The sequence below is a fragment of the Ursus maritimus genome, unplaced genomic scaffold (assembly GCF_017311325.1).
Source record: "Ursus maritimus isolate PB19 unplaced genomic scaffold, ASM1731132v1 scaffold_10, whole genome shotgun sequence".
Taxonomy (NCBI): Eukaryota; Metazoa; Chordata; class Mammalia; order Carnivora; family Ursidae; genus Ursus; species Ursus maritimus.
In genome coordinates this window covers 67,230,474-67,245,108 of record NW_024423344.1, presented here as the reverse complement: position 1 = coordinate 67,245,108, position 14,635 = coordinate 67,230,474, and the positions used below count along the sequence as shown (strand labels likewise).

Genomic DNA, 14,635 nt, shown 5'->3' with positions numbered 1-14,635 from the left:
GAGGAGCAAACGGAGGCGCTCAGAGGTCCTAGCTAAAGAAGAGCTGGACTTTGGACCTCGTTGTGCCCAGCCGCAAAGCCTGTGGCCTTCCGTGGCCCCACACGGTCCTTCCCGTCCCTCTCACTTCGTTGGATCTTTCTCGTATCCCCTTGCTGTTGGCCTGACATCAACCTGCAAAGACGAGGACACAATAATAGACAAGAATTATTTTTTGAATGTTGAAAACCATTAGGATTATTTTGCGAGGGTCTATTATTTGTTTATAAAAGGTTTTAAGAATGAGAATATTGTTGCATATAAAAATTGGATAGCATGTAGCTGAATATATGGGTTTGGGGCATTTTTCTGAAAAAGTAACCTTGCTTTTATTCACTGTCTCTCTGGTAAGAGGCATAGTGCTAAAATGTGTATGTGTGATTTTGGAGGAGCCCCACACGTCACGGCCCGTGGAGGGAAGGGTGAGCAGGTATGCCTTGGTCAAGGAGAGGGCCATGCCATCCCCCAGAGCATGTAGGTCTCGCTGGCTCTTTCTGCATCTTTGACTCTCTAGCCTCATCTTTTCTCTTCATGCACTCAGTAACTGACGTAGTCAGCTTGGCCGTTGCAAATTACCGTGGCCTGGGGGCTTAAACGACAGTGTATTTCTCACAGTTCTGGAGGCTGGGAAGTCCAAGGTCAAAGTGTGGGCAGATGTGGTGTCTTGTGAGGCCTGCTTCCTGGCTTGTAGGTGGCGTCTCGTATCCTTGCATGAGGGAGAGCAGAGAGCCCCAAAGCGAGCTCCCTGGCCTCTCCTGTCCAAGGGCACGAATCCTCTTCCTGAGGACTCCACACACATGATCTAATCACCATCCAGAGGCGCCACCTCCTAAAACCTTCACATCCGGTGGTAGGTTTTCAACATTGGGATTTTTAGGGGTGTGGGTGGGCCCAACAGTTCGGTTCCCTAACACAATGAAAAGTGTCTAAGTCTTCAGTCTGGTCAGAGGTAGACAGCTGTCTCCCCGTTCTTGGCCGTAAGCATGTTGAAGTGTGGCGTGCAGATTCTGTTTTTCGCTTTTTCACTTTGCATTGTGGTTATCAGGTCTTTTTACTTAGGCTCTTAGACAGTAGTTGAATTCCTCGCCATGAATCTTAATGACAGTGTAGCCTGGGACGGGAAGATGGCCGCCCTCCTTCAGCCGACAGTGGTAGTTAATTTGGGGGGGCTTGCTTTTGCTGGAATTGAGGTTCCACATGGAGGCTGGCTCCAGGTCGGGATGTGGGACCAAGATAGAATTGCCTGGATATTCCCTGGTGGGAAGTGGGGTGTTTTGGATGTAGGTAGGGAGCTGTCTGTGTGTGAGAGTGCTTCCTCAGGCCCCTGAACACCACCCCCCCCCAGCCCTCTGAGGTACCAGCAGTGTCACCTGTCGGAGCTCGAGAGAACTGCAAACCTGACCCCCTCTTGCTGTTTGATACATTTGGAGGTGGCCCGAGAAAGGAAAGCGACTTCACCCCAGGGTGAAGATGGGTGGCTTCAAGACCGGGTCGAGAATCCTAGTCTGCAGCATGGCATATAAGTAAATCTTGGGCCCCACAGATAAGACAAATCAAAGGCTTCGTAACTTCCACTTTGGAATTCACACAGAGCTGCTTTGTGTGAATCACTGAGGGGCTGTCCCACGCCTGAACTTCCCAGTCCTGTTGTCTGGGCGCAGGCCTCTCTCTTTCTGGCAGAAGATGAACTAATGCTGTTGCAGGGTGTGTCCCTCGGAGCTTTCTCTTCCTCTTTCCTGGTGGTGTATCCTTTTTGACTTTAAAAAAATGCAGTTGATACCTTTAATCTGCTCTGTGAGTAGCAAAAGATGGGATCTGGCGTGAAGAATAGTATTAGACACAATACAGTGTCATTTTTCCTTTAAAGTTTATTTGTTTTTGTTTAGTGATCTTTACACCCAGCATGGGGCTTGAACCCATGACCCCAAGATCAAGAGTTGCATGCTCTTCCAACTGAGCCAGCCAGGCGCCCCCAATATAGCTGAGTTATTAAGAGCCATGAATGTCAGAGTAAAATAGACATGTATTTTATTTTGAATGCACACATGTGAGCATGCTCAATCTGTTGATTTTTTTTTAATTTGAAAGATAATGAATAAATTGAAATAAAATGTTCCTAGGATCCATAGAAGCCTTATTAGAAGGCACTGTGAGGAAATGCTGGGTTCTGGTTTGAAAACCACGTGTGTAAATAATGTCTCAAGTTCTTTCTGCTTCCAGGGTGCCCTGACTTAATAGGTATTGTGCAGTTGAAGACTTGATAACTTAAAATGTGATAGATTTCAGGTGAATTCATTTTTCATTCAGAAAATGTTTGTTGTGTGCCTGCTACGTGTCAGGCGCTGTTCCAGCCACTGGAAGTTTCTGCAGCGAACAAGGCAGAAGGAAATCCCACTGGCACGGAGCCGTATTCTGCTGAGAGAAGAGAGTCCATTAAATTGTATGTCGGAAAGTGCTACAAGGAGAGGAAAGCCAGCTGGAGTGGGTTGGGAGGATCGCAGCGAGGATTAGCAGCAGACAGCCAGTCGGAAGGATTTGTAGTGACTCGCTCAGTCTGTTGGGATGGCCTTAGAGTCTAGTTAAGAAGGAGCCGTGCGCCATGAAGTGGTCACTCCATCAGGCAGCGATGTTCGCCAGACTTAAAAATGAGCATGCAACATGATTTAAAACAGTGAGATGGCCTATTCATTCACGGTAGGCCAAGCTGCTATTGTAGTGGCCCCAGATGGTGTCTCAGGAGAGAGAGGTAGTTGACCCCGGAACAACCCGGGTTTCAACTGCATGCATCCGCTAATGTGCAGATTTTTTTCCTACACAGGTATTATAAATGTATTTTGTCTTCTTTATGCATTTCCTAATACCATTTTTTGTAAGAATGCAGTATAGAATGCATGCAGCATAACAGAATGTATGTTAAGAGACCATTTATGTTATCTGTAAGGCTTCTAGTCTGCAGTAGGCTATTCGTAGTTAAGTTTTGGGGGAGTCAGAAGCTGTATGCAGATTTTCAACTACACAGGGGGCTGGCGCCCCTTACCCCTACGTTGTTCAAGGGTCAACTCTATTTCTGTCCCACATGGCGGGGGTTACTGGGCTCTAGTCCACATGGTCATCAGGGCCCTGCTCTGGAGGGTGGCTCTGCCATCTGTAACGCATGGTTTCCCGTGGTCTTCAGTCACTATCCTCTCTGGCTGCCAGTGTCTTCAAGGCCAAGACTGGGAAGGGGCCGTCACTTCTGTGCATATTCCATGAGTGAGAACTAGTCACATGGCCAAGCCTGCTGGTGCAGACGCTGGCCCGTGTGGCCTCTAGTTGGGTGGCCGTGTGCCTGACTAATAGTCTCTATTACAGAGGAGGGAGGGGCGAACAGACTTGGGGGAGAGAGAATTCAAAGTCACCTAGAGGTGAGATGCAATCTAAATTTTTTTTCCTGGGAGTCTTTCTTTTATAAAAATTATCTGAAAAATCCACGGTCCTCTTAATGGTAGAGACGACCATGTTTATACTGCTTAGAAATGTTAGTGGTGGGAGGTGTTAATATATCACTCTGAGAACTTAGCCGGTCTTCCCCACCTGTGAAGAAGTCTGGTGTCGAGAACTCAGTACCTTTTATAAGGACTTTGACACCATGGAGGCTCTCCTTGTAAATAGAATATCTCTCTCCCCTTCCTCCACTGTCCCTCCCATGACGTATAAATCACTGGTGGGTGGTGTTTAGGTGAAGTTTTAAAGGGCATAACCATACATATATTAGTCGGAGAGCCGGCTCTTAATGATCCAGGGGAAGGTTTTTTAAATTAGTTTTCCCTGCTCTTCTTATTTCCCCTTGGTGGTGACACCAGGCGGCTTTGCTGTTTCTTTCCGGAGACTTGATAACAGAAGGGAGGAGGCGGTTAAATCCAAGTCTAGTCAGGCGTTCCTGATGAGCTGCTTGGGTAAAAGCCTGCCGGAGGAGGAAACGAAACCCGTGCTCTGGGATAGAATTTGGATTCTCCTTCTGCGTTCTGGTGTTGTGAATAAGAGTGCGTGCGCGCGTGCGCACGCGCGCACACACACACGCACACACGCACGCACACACACACACATGCGCGCGCGCAGCCCTGCGCACACACACACGCACACACACGCACGCACACACACACACATGCGCGCGCGCAGCCCTGCCCTCCCTCCTCTGCTCTCCCAGGTTATGAGAAAGTGCCTTTCCCCCTTTCTGAGTATTAAAATGTCTCCGTGCCACGAACACTGAAATACAGGTGTGGAGAAGACAGACAAGGCAGGGTCTTCAGATTGTGTTCTTTGAACAGTAGTTTTGATGTATGTTTCTTGAAAATAAGACTCTTGGTCAGATAATTCGGAGAAAAATTAGGTTCTGTGGAATATAGTGTGCAACATGCTGCCTTCATCTGAGGTGATCTTTGGACAGTATCTTTTTTTAAAGATATTTTGTTTATTCACTTGAGAGAGTGCGCGCGCGCGCGAGAGCAGGGGGCAGGGGCAGAGGCAGAGGGAGAAGCAGCCTCAGCGGGGAGCAGGGAGTCCGATGCGGGACTCAACCCCAGGACCCTGGGATCATGACCTGAGCCGAGGGCAGGCGCTTCACGGACTGAGGCACCCGGGCGCCGCGGGACACTGTCTGAATTCGGAACTGGGGTCCTGCGTGGTAGGTGTGACCTCCTCCGAGCCCGTATCGTGCGGGAGAGCCCGGCACGTTGTCTTGCCCCGGATTCTGCACAGGAGACTGCCAGGGGACGGCCTGGTCACAGCGTGCTGCGGCCCGACGCCGGGCCCGGGGAGGCCTGTGGGTTAGGAGAAGCGGCGGGCTTTGAGAGGGAGCCCCTGCTTCTCTTCTGTTCTTTGAGTTGGCTGACACAGTTACCTGGGTGTCAGGTGGACAGCATAGTGATTTGACAGGTCTGGGTGTCATGCTGTGTTTCCCGCAGGTGGACCCCACCTATCGCCGTGCACCACTGTTACGACACCCCTGACCGTATTCTGTGTGGTGCTTCTAGTCTCGCGACGTACTCACTCCCTAACTGCAGACCTGTGCCTCCCACTCCCCTTCACCCACTTTGCCCAGCGCGTCCCTCCGCCGGCCACCACCAGTGTGTTCTCTGTGTTCGCAGGTCTCATTCTGTCAAGCTCCTCTGTCTTCGAGAAGGTTACTCAGGGAGGGCCTCCGGGTGGCGCAGTCTCGGGAGGGTCCCACTCCTGGTTTCAGCTCAGGTCGTGGTCTCAGGGTCGTGGATGGAGCCCCGCGTCCGGCTCCGTGCGGAGGCCGCTTCCGATTCTCTCTCCCTCTGCCCCTCCCTCTCGTGCTCTCTCTCTCTCTCTCTCTCTCTCTCTCAAATAAGTAAATCTTTAAAAAAAATGTTACTTGGAATGTCATAGGGTTGTGGCTTCCTCTGACGGAAGTGTGAGAATTTGGGTGATGATGGCATTCACTATGAGATCTAAAAACGTAACACTGAGGATTATCGTATGGATGAAAAATTAATGTAAATTATGAGAATTCTGCCCCTCTCTCTGCTGGCTCCATTATTATTAGTCCTTTAGGGAGTGTTAGGTGGTTTTGCTGATTTGTGTAATTATTAGTTGTCGTTGAATTCCCTGCCCTGCAGTGATGGTGGACTATTAACTGGGCTGAGCGGAGCTCTAGAACCTTATTTTTCCCTTTTAAAGGGGGGATATATGCACTTGATATTTCTTCCTTATATCTTTATACAATTATGATTAATTCTTTTGAGTTTCTCACAATAAAGGTTTTCAGAGGCTATTCTGTCTTATTTAGGGTAATATAATGACTAATATTTTCCTCATGTCACAAAAAATATCCACCATCACGAGGGATTGGGCCCCTGTCAGCTCTCTTCCTCCAGGTCTTAAAAATTTGGATTTGAGAAGTCCTGGGGCAGGGGTGACTCAGAAGGCAGCGGGCCCCCGGGCCTGACTTTCTGACCCCGGGTGTGGTGGTGACTGTGGTACGTGTGCCCTCCTGGCAAGTCCCGCGAGCTCTCCGACTCTGGTGTCTGGGCTGGAATCCCTCCCCGCTCAGCTCGTAGGCACAGCGGGCTGCCCACGGACCTGCTCACCGGCTCTGCTTTGATCCTGAGCCCACTTTGCTCTATTCGGCGAAGTCTTTTTCTCTGCTGCTTTCTTTACTTTTTTTGTGTGTGGGGGGGTCTTTTCAATTTGTTTTAATTGTTTAGGCAAAATGCCTCTTTTGGAATAAAGAAGTTTTTAGATTTTAATTTTGTCCATGTAACATGTGCTGCTGTTGTGTTGTCTCAGACTAATTCTAAGATGATCATTTAAGGGGCACCCAAGTGGCTCAGTCGGTTATGCGTCTGCCTTCGGCTCAGGTCGTGATCTCAGAGTCCTGGGATCGGGTCCTGCATCAGGCTCCCTGCTCAGCGGAGAGCCTGCTTCTCCCTCTCCATCTTCCTCTCCCCCTGCTCATGCTCTCTCTTTCTCTCAAATAAATAAATAAATAAATAATCTTTAAAAAACATAAGACGATCGTTTTAAGTAACTAAGTAAGTAATCATTAAGTAATTAAGTAAGTAATTAATGATTAAGTAAGTAATCATTCTCTTTTTTTTTTTTCTAATCAGTTAGAACCTGGCCCTTTAGATGAAACTCAGATTGCTACCATATTAAGAGAAATACTGAAAGGACTTGATTATTTGCATTCAGAGAAGAAAATTCATAGAGATATTAAAGGTAAGAAAACATCTTGCTTGTATTCCTTTGAAGTCCTAAGGCGGGGGAACGTGCTGTCGAGTTAGACTTGTACTTCTCTCCTCAAGGGGAGGTTAATCCTGCATGTGTTTGGAGAGTGCCTTCGACATGCCTGGGGTGGGAGGTGGCTTTGAGGGGGGTCTCCCCAGAAGCATGCCTTTGGTACCTGCTCTTGTTGAGCACGTGATCTCCCTGGCGAGAGAACGCGCGTGTTTCGAAGTGATGATGGAGCAGCGCAGCAGATAACGTCAGGAGGCATCTCGGGTTTTATTTTGTAGCTGCCAACGTTCTGCTCTCTGAACACGGAGAGGTGAAGCTGGCCGATTTCGGGGTGGCGGGCCAGCTGACAGATACCCAGATAAAAAGGAATACCTTCGTGGGCACCCCTTTCTGGATGGCGCCTGAGGTCATTAAACAGTCCGCCTATGACTCAAAGGTAAGGCCCGGCTCTTCACGTTCACTGGCTCTAGCGAGTTGCCCTCCTTTGCTTCAACCTTACAGCTGTTCCAGGTGGAGTGAAGCAAGTTCCTCGAAGTAGGACATAAAGGTAGTTCTCTCAGACGTTGGTAAGAAAACAGGATTCACGTCTCTCTCCTGTGTCATTCAATGTCCTTTATCCAGCCCACAGTTCCTGAGATTTTTAGCTTACGTGCTGTGCTTGATGGCAGTGGGCAACACTGAGAAGGAGCACGTTGGAAGGTGGGTGTGGAGGAACCGAGGACCAAGGTGGCCCGAACGGGCTCGGGCCTGCTGAGACGTCCAGGTGGAGGCGTGTGGGCGTATGGGTCCGCAGAGAAGGGTGGGAGGTTGTCTCTGTAGAGGTGGTGCTTGAAGCCTGAGTGGCATGGATGAGGGAGGGGGGCTCTGGGCAGACCTCTGAACAATATTTCAGGGACAGGCAGAGAAAGAGGGTCCCACAAAAGAAATGGAGAGGCCACAAAAATATAAGACCGGAATCTGGAAAGAATATGCTTTCAGTGATTGCTACAGATTCTTCCTCTCATTATTTTTAGTTCTCAGGATTGTTATTCCCAGAGGCTGCTTCCCAACAAGAGGAAAATTCCTCTTTTCTGTGTTTTTTCCTGTCATACATTGTACTCTCCCAATTTTTCCTGGGTTCTGTTTTCCCTGGTGCCTTCATCAATTTTTTTTTTTTTTTAAGATTTATTTATTTAAAGAAAGAGAGTATGTGCGAGCGGGAAGGTGGGGAGAGGGAGAGAGAATCTCAAGCAGACTCCCCACCGATGTGGACCCCCGACGCAGGGGTCCATCTAACAACCCTGAGATCGTGACCTGAGCCAAAACCAAGAGTCCTACACTCAATCAAGTGAGCACCCAGGCACCCCCTTCAACTTCTTCAACTTCTTAGTATAGACTAAAAAACCTAGGGACCCTGCCTCAGGAATCTCTGATTTAACTCCCTCTCCCCCCAGGCTGTTCATTCTCGCATTGTACACAGAATAATCTTCATACGGTCCACAGAGAATTGGCTTTTTTGAGCCAACAATTTCTAGGCAAACAAATATTTAACTCCTCACATACATTTACAGGCCAGGCATTGTTTCCTCTTTTTAAATGGGCATCTTCTCAGTATACAGTAGACTTCTCCCCTTGTTGAACGCGGCACACAGAGCATAGAGTAACCTTTCCTCCAGCCCTCAGAGCGCCAATGTGAGCCGTCAGCTGTCGGAAGAGCCGTTGTGGTACCTGGTGCTGGCATGGAGGGGACGGAGCTGGCTCTCTCACTTTTGAGTTGTAGTGGTGGCCGTGACACCCGTAGTCCTCCCGAGGGCCTTGGTAGCCGTGGCCCAAAGGTGACTGTTGGGTTTTCAGCCCCAGTGGGAGAGCTGTGTCGTCATCATTGTGCTTGTTAGCTTTCTGCCGTGTGTGAGGAACACCTCACGAGTGATCTCTGCAGCCACTTCTGCTGTTGGGACTTCACAGGAACTTCTGTATTTAGTCCTTTCTCTTTATTTTAGGCTGAGGCCCATTTATCAAAGTTTGTAGATCTAGATTTTGGTAGGGACTAGAATCCAGATTTCTGAGCTCTTCTGATTACACTGCACTGATTTCTCTCTTCTCTTCCTAGTAAACGAGCTGCTCAACCACGGTGCTTGTGAATCCGGATTCAGATCTTCTATTTTCAGGTTTTAACACCCATCACGGCTCACTTGACAGCTTATTTGACCTTCCCCTTCCTGTCTGTTTTCCTCCTTCGGAGCCACTCTGGACATTTGCCCAAGATGTGGCCTCTAGCAGTAGAGATTTTCTGGCATCGTAACGCTTGGCCACCTTTTCCCCTGGAGTTCTTGTCACGATCAGAACACTTGGATCCTGTCAGCAGGTGTTGCAGTGTTCTTCCTCGGTAGATGGAAAGGTGCTGTCTTCAGCTTATGGGGCGCACTCGGTCGGGGAGCTTGAAAAGTTATGCCACTCTTCTCACTAACCTTTAACTGTAACTCTTACTCTCACCCGTGTCAAAGCTAAATCTTTCATTTGCCTGGGTCATACCCAACACCTCTTAACTGGAAATCATTGCAAAAATTATGTTGATGTGAAGTTTGCTTCCCAGATTTGTTGACCCAGGAGGTGTGGAAAGTGCAGATAGGCTTATGTCTGTGTCCAAGTCTGGGGCCTTGGGGGTAATGTGACGTTAGTTCCCTCCCATTGGGTGTGGCTCCAGGCTAGCCGTTTTTGCCACCAACCGTGCCTGACAAAGGGACTTTTTCTGGGTTTGCTTTGTGGATATCCTAGTCACTGCTTCCCTGTCCAGAGGCTTGCCTGGCAGGGCCATGGAGGCTCTTGGAGGGGCATTGTGCTAACTGTGGCCTTCTGATACACAGGCGTATTTGGCTTCTTTCCAGTTTCCCTTTCCATTCTTTTCTTTAGGTGTCCATCCAGACATTTCCCCCGTTAGTCTTTGCATTCCATTAAGGAGCTTACAGCCCCAGGATGGCAGGATTCTGTTACCGTTGTTAGGACCCCTTGTTCCTGTCACACTCATTTTTGGTACACTCACTGATTTTCAAAGGAAGGTCGGGTTGGGATAAGGCTAGAGTGCACCTGCCTCACCAGCGTCTTCATCGTACTGAACCCAAGGGAATGTAAGCCTTAGTTTTGTGTGTGTCTAGAATCTTGTTTAACACAATGACCTCTTGAAGCGCAGTATCTTTGACCCTTTGTCATTTTGCAGACTCCTTAGGTGTCCTGAATGTGTTTGCACATATATAGCATCTTATGTTGGTCTGGATTCTTAATCTAAATACAGCATTGCTAGATCATGGTTGTCCATATGTCCTAAGAGCCTTCATTAATACTATTATTTTTACGGTGAAGTAGGATAGTTGGTTTATTTTAAGAGGTCTTGAGACTTTGAAGATGGTGCCAAGGGAGATCACTGCTCTCCCACAAAGAAGCGTTTGCTTTCCTCGCCTGAGCAGGTCTTGAATGTTAGCCCCCCCCCCCCACTTTCTTTGTAAGGTTATTATAATGATGTGTTAGCAAATGGATTAGACTTGTATAAAAACGTTGTCCCAGTTCAATGTCTCCTTCTCTGTATTCCTTCATTTGGTTATTGCTGTGGTTTTGCCCGGTGCTAAATTACATCTGCAGTGAATGACTGCAGTACTGGGTGGCTCGACCAGGGAGCGGGGAGCATGGGGGTGCTGAGTGCGGAATGCCCGAGCGAGCTGGGCAAGGCTTCACAGACCTAGGGCTTTGTGGCTCCTCAGAGATGAGGGAGGGATGCATGTTCAGACCCAAGCCTGGTGTGGGTATGGAGTGGCATTTGCATTTGGATTGTAGCTTGTGGTGAAGAGCGGAGGAGATGAGGCCAGAGAAATCGACTTGCCTGTTAACTGAAATATCCTGCAGACACGGAGAAGCCCAGTGTCGGTATTCTCTTGTAAATAACTTTTCCCTTTTTTGGTCGTAAAAGCAGTACATACTCTTTAATCTGGAAAATGCTGGAAAAAAGGAGATAAAAAAAGAAAAACATCTGTAGACCTACCACTGCAGCACAGGCTAGTTTGGTGTCCAGTCATCTCTGAAATAACTGTTTGCAGTCTAACCATGGTTGAAAAATGGAAATAGGTTATATGTTGATGGAAAAAAATAAGATTGTTAAAGATAAGTGAAGACCGGCAGTATTAGCCGGCCAGTTTTTGGAATCTGCGTGGTTAGCCTGTCCATGGCGGCCTGTGACTGGCCTCCCTGTCCCCTGGGCTGAGTTCACTGTGCCCCCCACCCCCCCGTCCCTGCACAGGATCAGGAATTACCCACGGACCCCACTGTGAGTGGTGAGCCCTGGAGGTGGGGGCAGGATGTGAGTGGGGAAAAGCATGCAGCTGGGAGATTAACAGTAGGCTCTGTTTAGCACGGAGTCCTGACTGGGACTCTTCTGATCAACCGCGTGTTGCTGTTTAGTGTTGAAATGGTTGCTGCACCTCTGTGTGCTGCATGTAAATGTGTTCTTCAGCACTGCCTTTAAGTAAGTAAATAGTTCCTATCAAATCCATTTTGAGCTATGTTTTGACTAGTTATAACTGATTGGGGAGTCTTGTTTCTTTTCTTTTTCTTTTTTTTTAAAGAAAAGAATTTCTTTTATTAACCATCTATAATCCATCCAGGTCACTGCAGCTTAAAATAGATCCCTACCCTTTCCCAGCTGTTTAGTAAGTTAAGAGCAGTGGATGAAACCCATACACTAGTTCAGAAAATTTCATATCACCATCAGTTCAGAACATTTGATTCACCAAGCTTAGATTACTTAAAAGAAGAATCAGAAGTTAAATATCACAAATGAGATTTTTTCATTTGTCACCATTACATGTCTGAGTTTTAAGCAGATCTTGGACTGGTGGCTCATATCCACTGGCTTGTTCAACTTGCGCACTGGTCTCACCCCAGTAGCTTTTCCAGAACTACTGTCTTCACCACAAAGCGCCATGAGCTTTCCTAATTCAAAGTTGGGCTGCTTCGGCGTTTTTACTTTTCTAACAAAGACATCACAGAGTGGATAAATGGACTGACAAGCCTTTTCTGTGTCTTTTTTGATGCTGTCTGGGGTCAAAGTATTGACCACTTCTTTCAAGTCATTTATCTGCACGTCTTGGGCCGTGATTTCTATCATTTTCCGAATTTAGCAGACCTGTTGATGATGAGCATAAGAGGTCTTCCGAATCTGATTGTTGCATTTTTTAGTAAAACCAACACAGAATAGACAAAGTGAATAACCGTCGGTAGTCTTGACATCGACATGAGCTTAGATTGTAGTCTGCCGTGTTTTGACCGTGGAGCACGTTTTGTCACGGGTAAGATCCACGCCATGGAAATTACGCAGTTTTTTGTCCTGAATGTCTTCAGTAATTAGTTTGAATTTTCTAAATGGACCTTCATCTTTCTGCACATCAGCAAGGCTCACCTCAAAAGCACACAACCCTTGGGGAATCGGATGTGAGTTTGATTCCTTGAGTTCTCATGACTGTGTTTTTCCAGTATTTGTTACGTTGAATGTATCTGGTGCTTTCACATCGAACCGATCTTTCTTAGGAAATGGATCGACCCCTTTCTTGGCTCCCTTTTTGCCACCTTTCTAAGGCACTGGTTCTTCCCAACCGCCAGGTGCTGTTCAAGGAGCCAGAAGGCGGGATTCTTGGGTTTCCCCTCCTCTTCCTCTTGATTATAGAATGGTTCCTTTTAGAATATTTTCTGCACCTGAGTTTTTTTTATACCACTTCCATTGTGTTGTGTGCAGATTTGTAGCCAGCTTACTTTTACTTAATTAACAGGCTTATTGCAAGGCTCTAGAATGTTGTCTAGTAGTAGCAACCCCACCCCCACTGAGAAGAGTCCCTGATCGACAGTACCAGAGAGCTCTGGATTGTTGTCATGTAGGAGCATGCTACTAGAACTGTCCGTGAAGGAAAAAAAGTCTGTTCACAGATGTGTATCTGTAGTTTAGAGCACCTGTCCTTTTAACTTTTGACTTGGGCTTGTGTTGAAAACCACTGTTTGTTTTCTCTTAATACCTAATTTCATGGTTTTCCCAGATGGCAGTAAAACAGGTCTCTTCTTATACCTCAATTTTAATTGCTTTGGAAAATAACTGCCCTTCTACCACATAACTTGTATTTTAAAACCTAGACACATGTTCTCATCTGATGCCATATTTCCTAAATACAGTAATAGACAAACTCCATTATATTTGTGATTCTCTACCAATGTCATTGTTGACTATGTGGTATTTCAGTAAATGTATTAGTGCAACGTAATCATTCTTCTAAGGTTTAACGGAAGTAATGCTGAGATGGAGTATTTTTGGCAGCATATGCCATTTTCTAAATCTAAAATTACTTATTTAGGATGGATTCCTAGAAGTGGAATTTGTTGGTTTTAACAAGCTTGGATGTTTTTATGGTTTTTGATATATAATGCCAAGTTGCATCTATCAAGTTTTCCACATTAGTCGGCAGGATGTGAGGTGTCTAGAGAGGGAGTCTCCAGGCAGGAAGACACTTAGGAGCTCCCCAGAGAAGCCCCAGGGAGAGAGGATAGCTCTGAACTCAGCCATGAGCAGGAGGGACAGGGGGTGACAAAGTGCCGAGTGAGGAATTCACAAGCTGGTGTGACACACAGGGTCCTGGCTTGGCTGCCTCGCAGGATGGCCCGTGTTTTGCCATGGCGAGGCCGTACTGGCCGAGCCTCCCAGGGGAACCAGGAGGGCGATGCCTGTGCCTCTCCTCTGAACACCGTGGCCATGGCTTGTGGGTGGGGCTGGGAAGGCTGCTTCCTCCGTCGGCTGTGGGCGCATACTGGCATGCGGAAGCAGGTGCCGGGTCCTTCAAATCTGGGGACTGTCTGCTTCTTGTCCAGCCTGGAGCCTGGTCTGCAGCCCTTGGTTGGACATCTGGTGAGAGGCTCCCAGCAAAAAAGACCATTGTTGACCTGGCTTTCTAATTACGGAGTTCTTAAGTGGTTGTGGGATGCTTGGGGGTCGAGAGGTTGTCCGTCAGGGGTCCGTGGGACTAAGGCCCTGTTGGTGCCAAGCAGCAGGCTTTGCAAAGAGCAGCAGTTTTTGGGAAGTCCAGGAGGGCTGGAGCAGGCAGCTAGAAGGGAGGGGAACCTGTTGTGCAAAGAGCCACGGACACGCGAGGGCTGCACGTTTCTCTGTTCTTGTGTCCTGCCCTCCCTGTACCCTCCCACCTGCTCACACCCTCCTGCTGCTGCCGGTCCAGACGCTCGCCTGCTGAGCATCCCACCTTCCTCCTCCTGGGGGCAGGGACTCTGGGATCAGTCATGTTTTTACTGACTTTAAAAGTAATACACGTGTAAGCTAACGCAGGGTCCCAGCTGCCAAGGGAAGGAAGATAGTAATAGGACTCCTGATGCTGGTTCTTCTAGTCTGATCCCTTTCGTGCAAACAATTTAGAACAAGACTTGCTGACAGACCCGTTTTCACTGAGAACAGAAGAAACAGAGCGTGTGGTAGGCACCGACCCCACGGGCTGCTGGGCGGGGAGACAGCCAGCGTCTCTCGACTCACCAGGGTTGTGAAAACACAGCAGGTTTTGAAGGTCGGAAATGTCTGGGTCCCGCTGTGACCTAAGCAGTGTCTCAGCCTTTCCATTTCTTTGCTGTAGAGTGAGCTTGAGGGATCGAGTAGGTTCTGACTTTCGACAGGTTTCCCCTGCACAGTGACCAGAGCAAAAAAGTTGTGCAGGGCGGCTTCGTGTGGATCCTGATATCAATAAACTGACCATGACAATACTTTTTTGAAGAGTTGAGAAAATCTAACTATTACAACATATTAAGTTATTATTGATTTTGGGTCTTGATAGGTGGTTCAGAATCCTTACTG

The 14,635-nt window shown here is 47.8% G+C and overlaps 1 protein-coding gene and 1 pseudogene across 1 annotated transcript in view; one reads left to right on the top strand and one right to left on the bottom strand.

The window, feature by feature from the left end:
* The window catches only part of STK24 (serine/threonine kinase 24), a 114,748-nt gene that overhangs the window by 85,980 nt on the left and 14,133 nt on the right, over window positions 1-14,635 (top strand). The window contains exons 4-5 of the mRNA XM_040624008.1: window positions 6,651-6,759; window positions 7,056-7,213. Coding sequence (XP_040479942.1) covers window positions 6,651-6,759; window positions 7,056-7,213 — 267 coding nt within the window. The remainder of the gene's footprint in view (window positions 1-6,650; window positions 6,760-7,055; window positions 7,214-14,635) is intronic.
* Window positions 11,471-12,886, bottom strand: LOC121101212 (annotated as a pseudogene).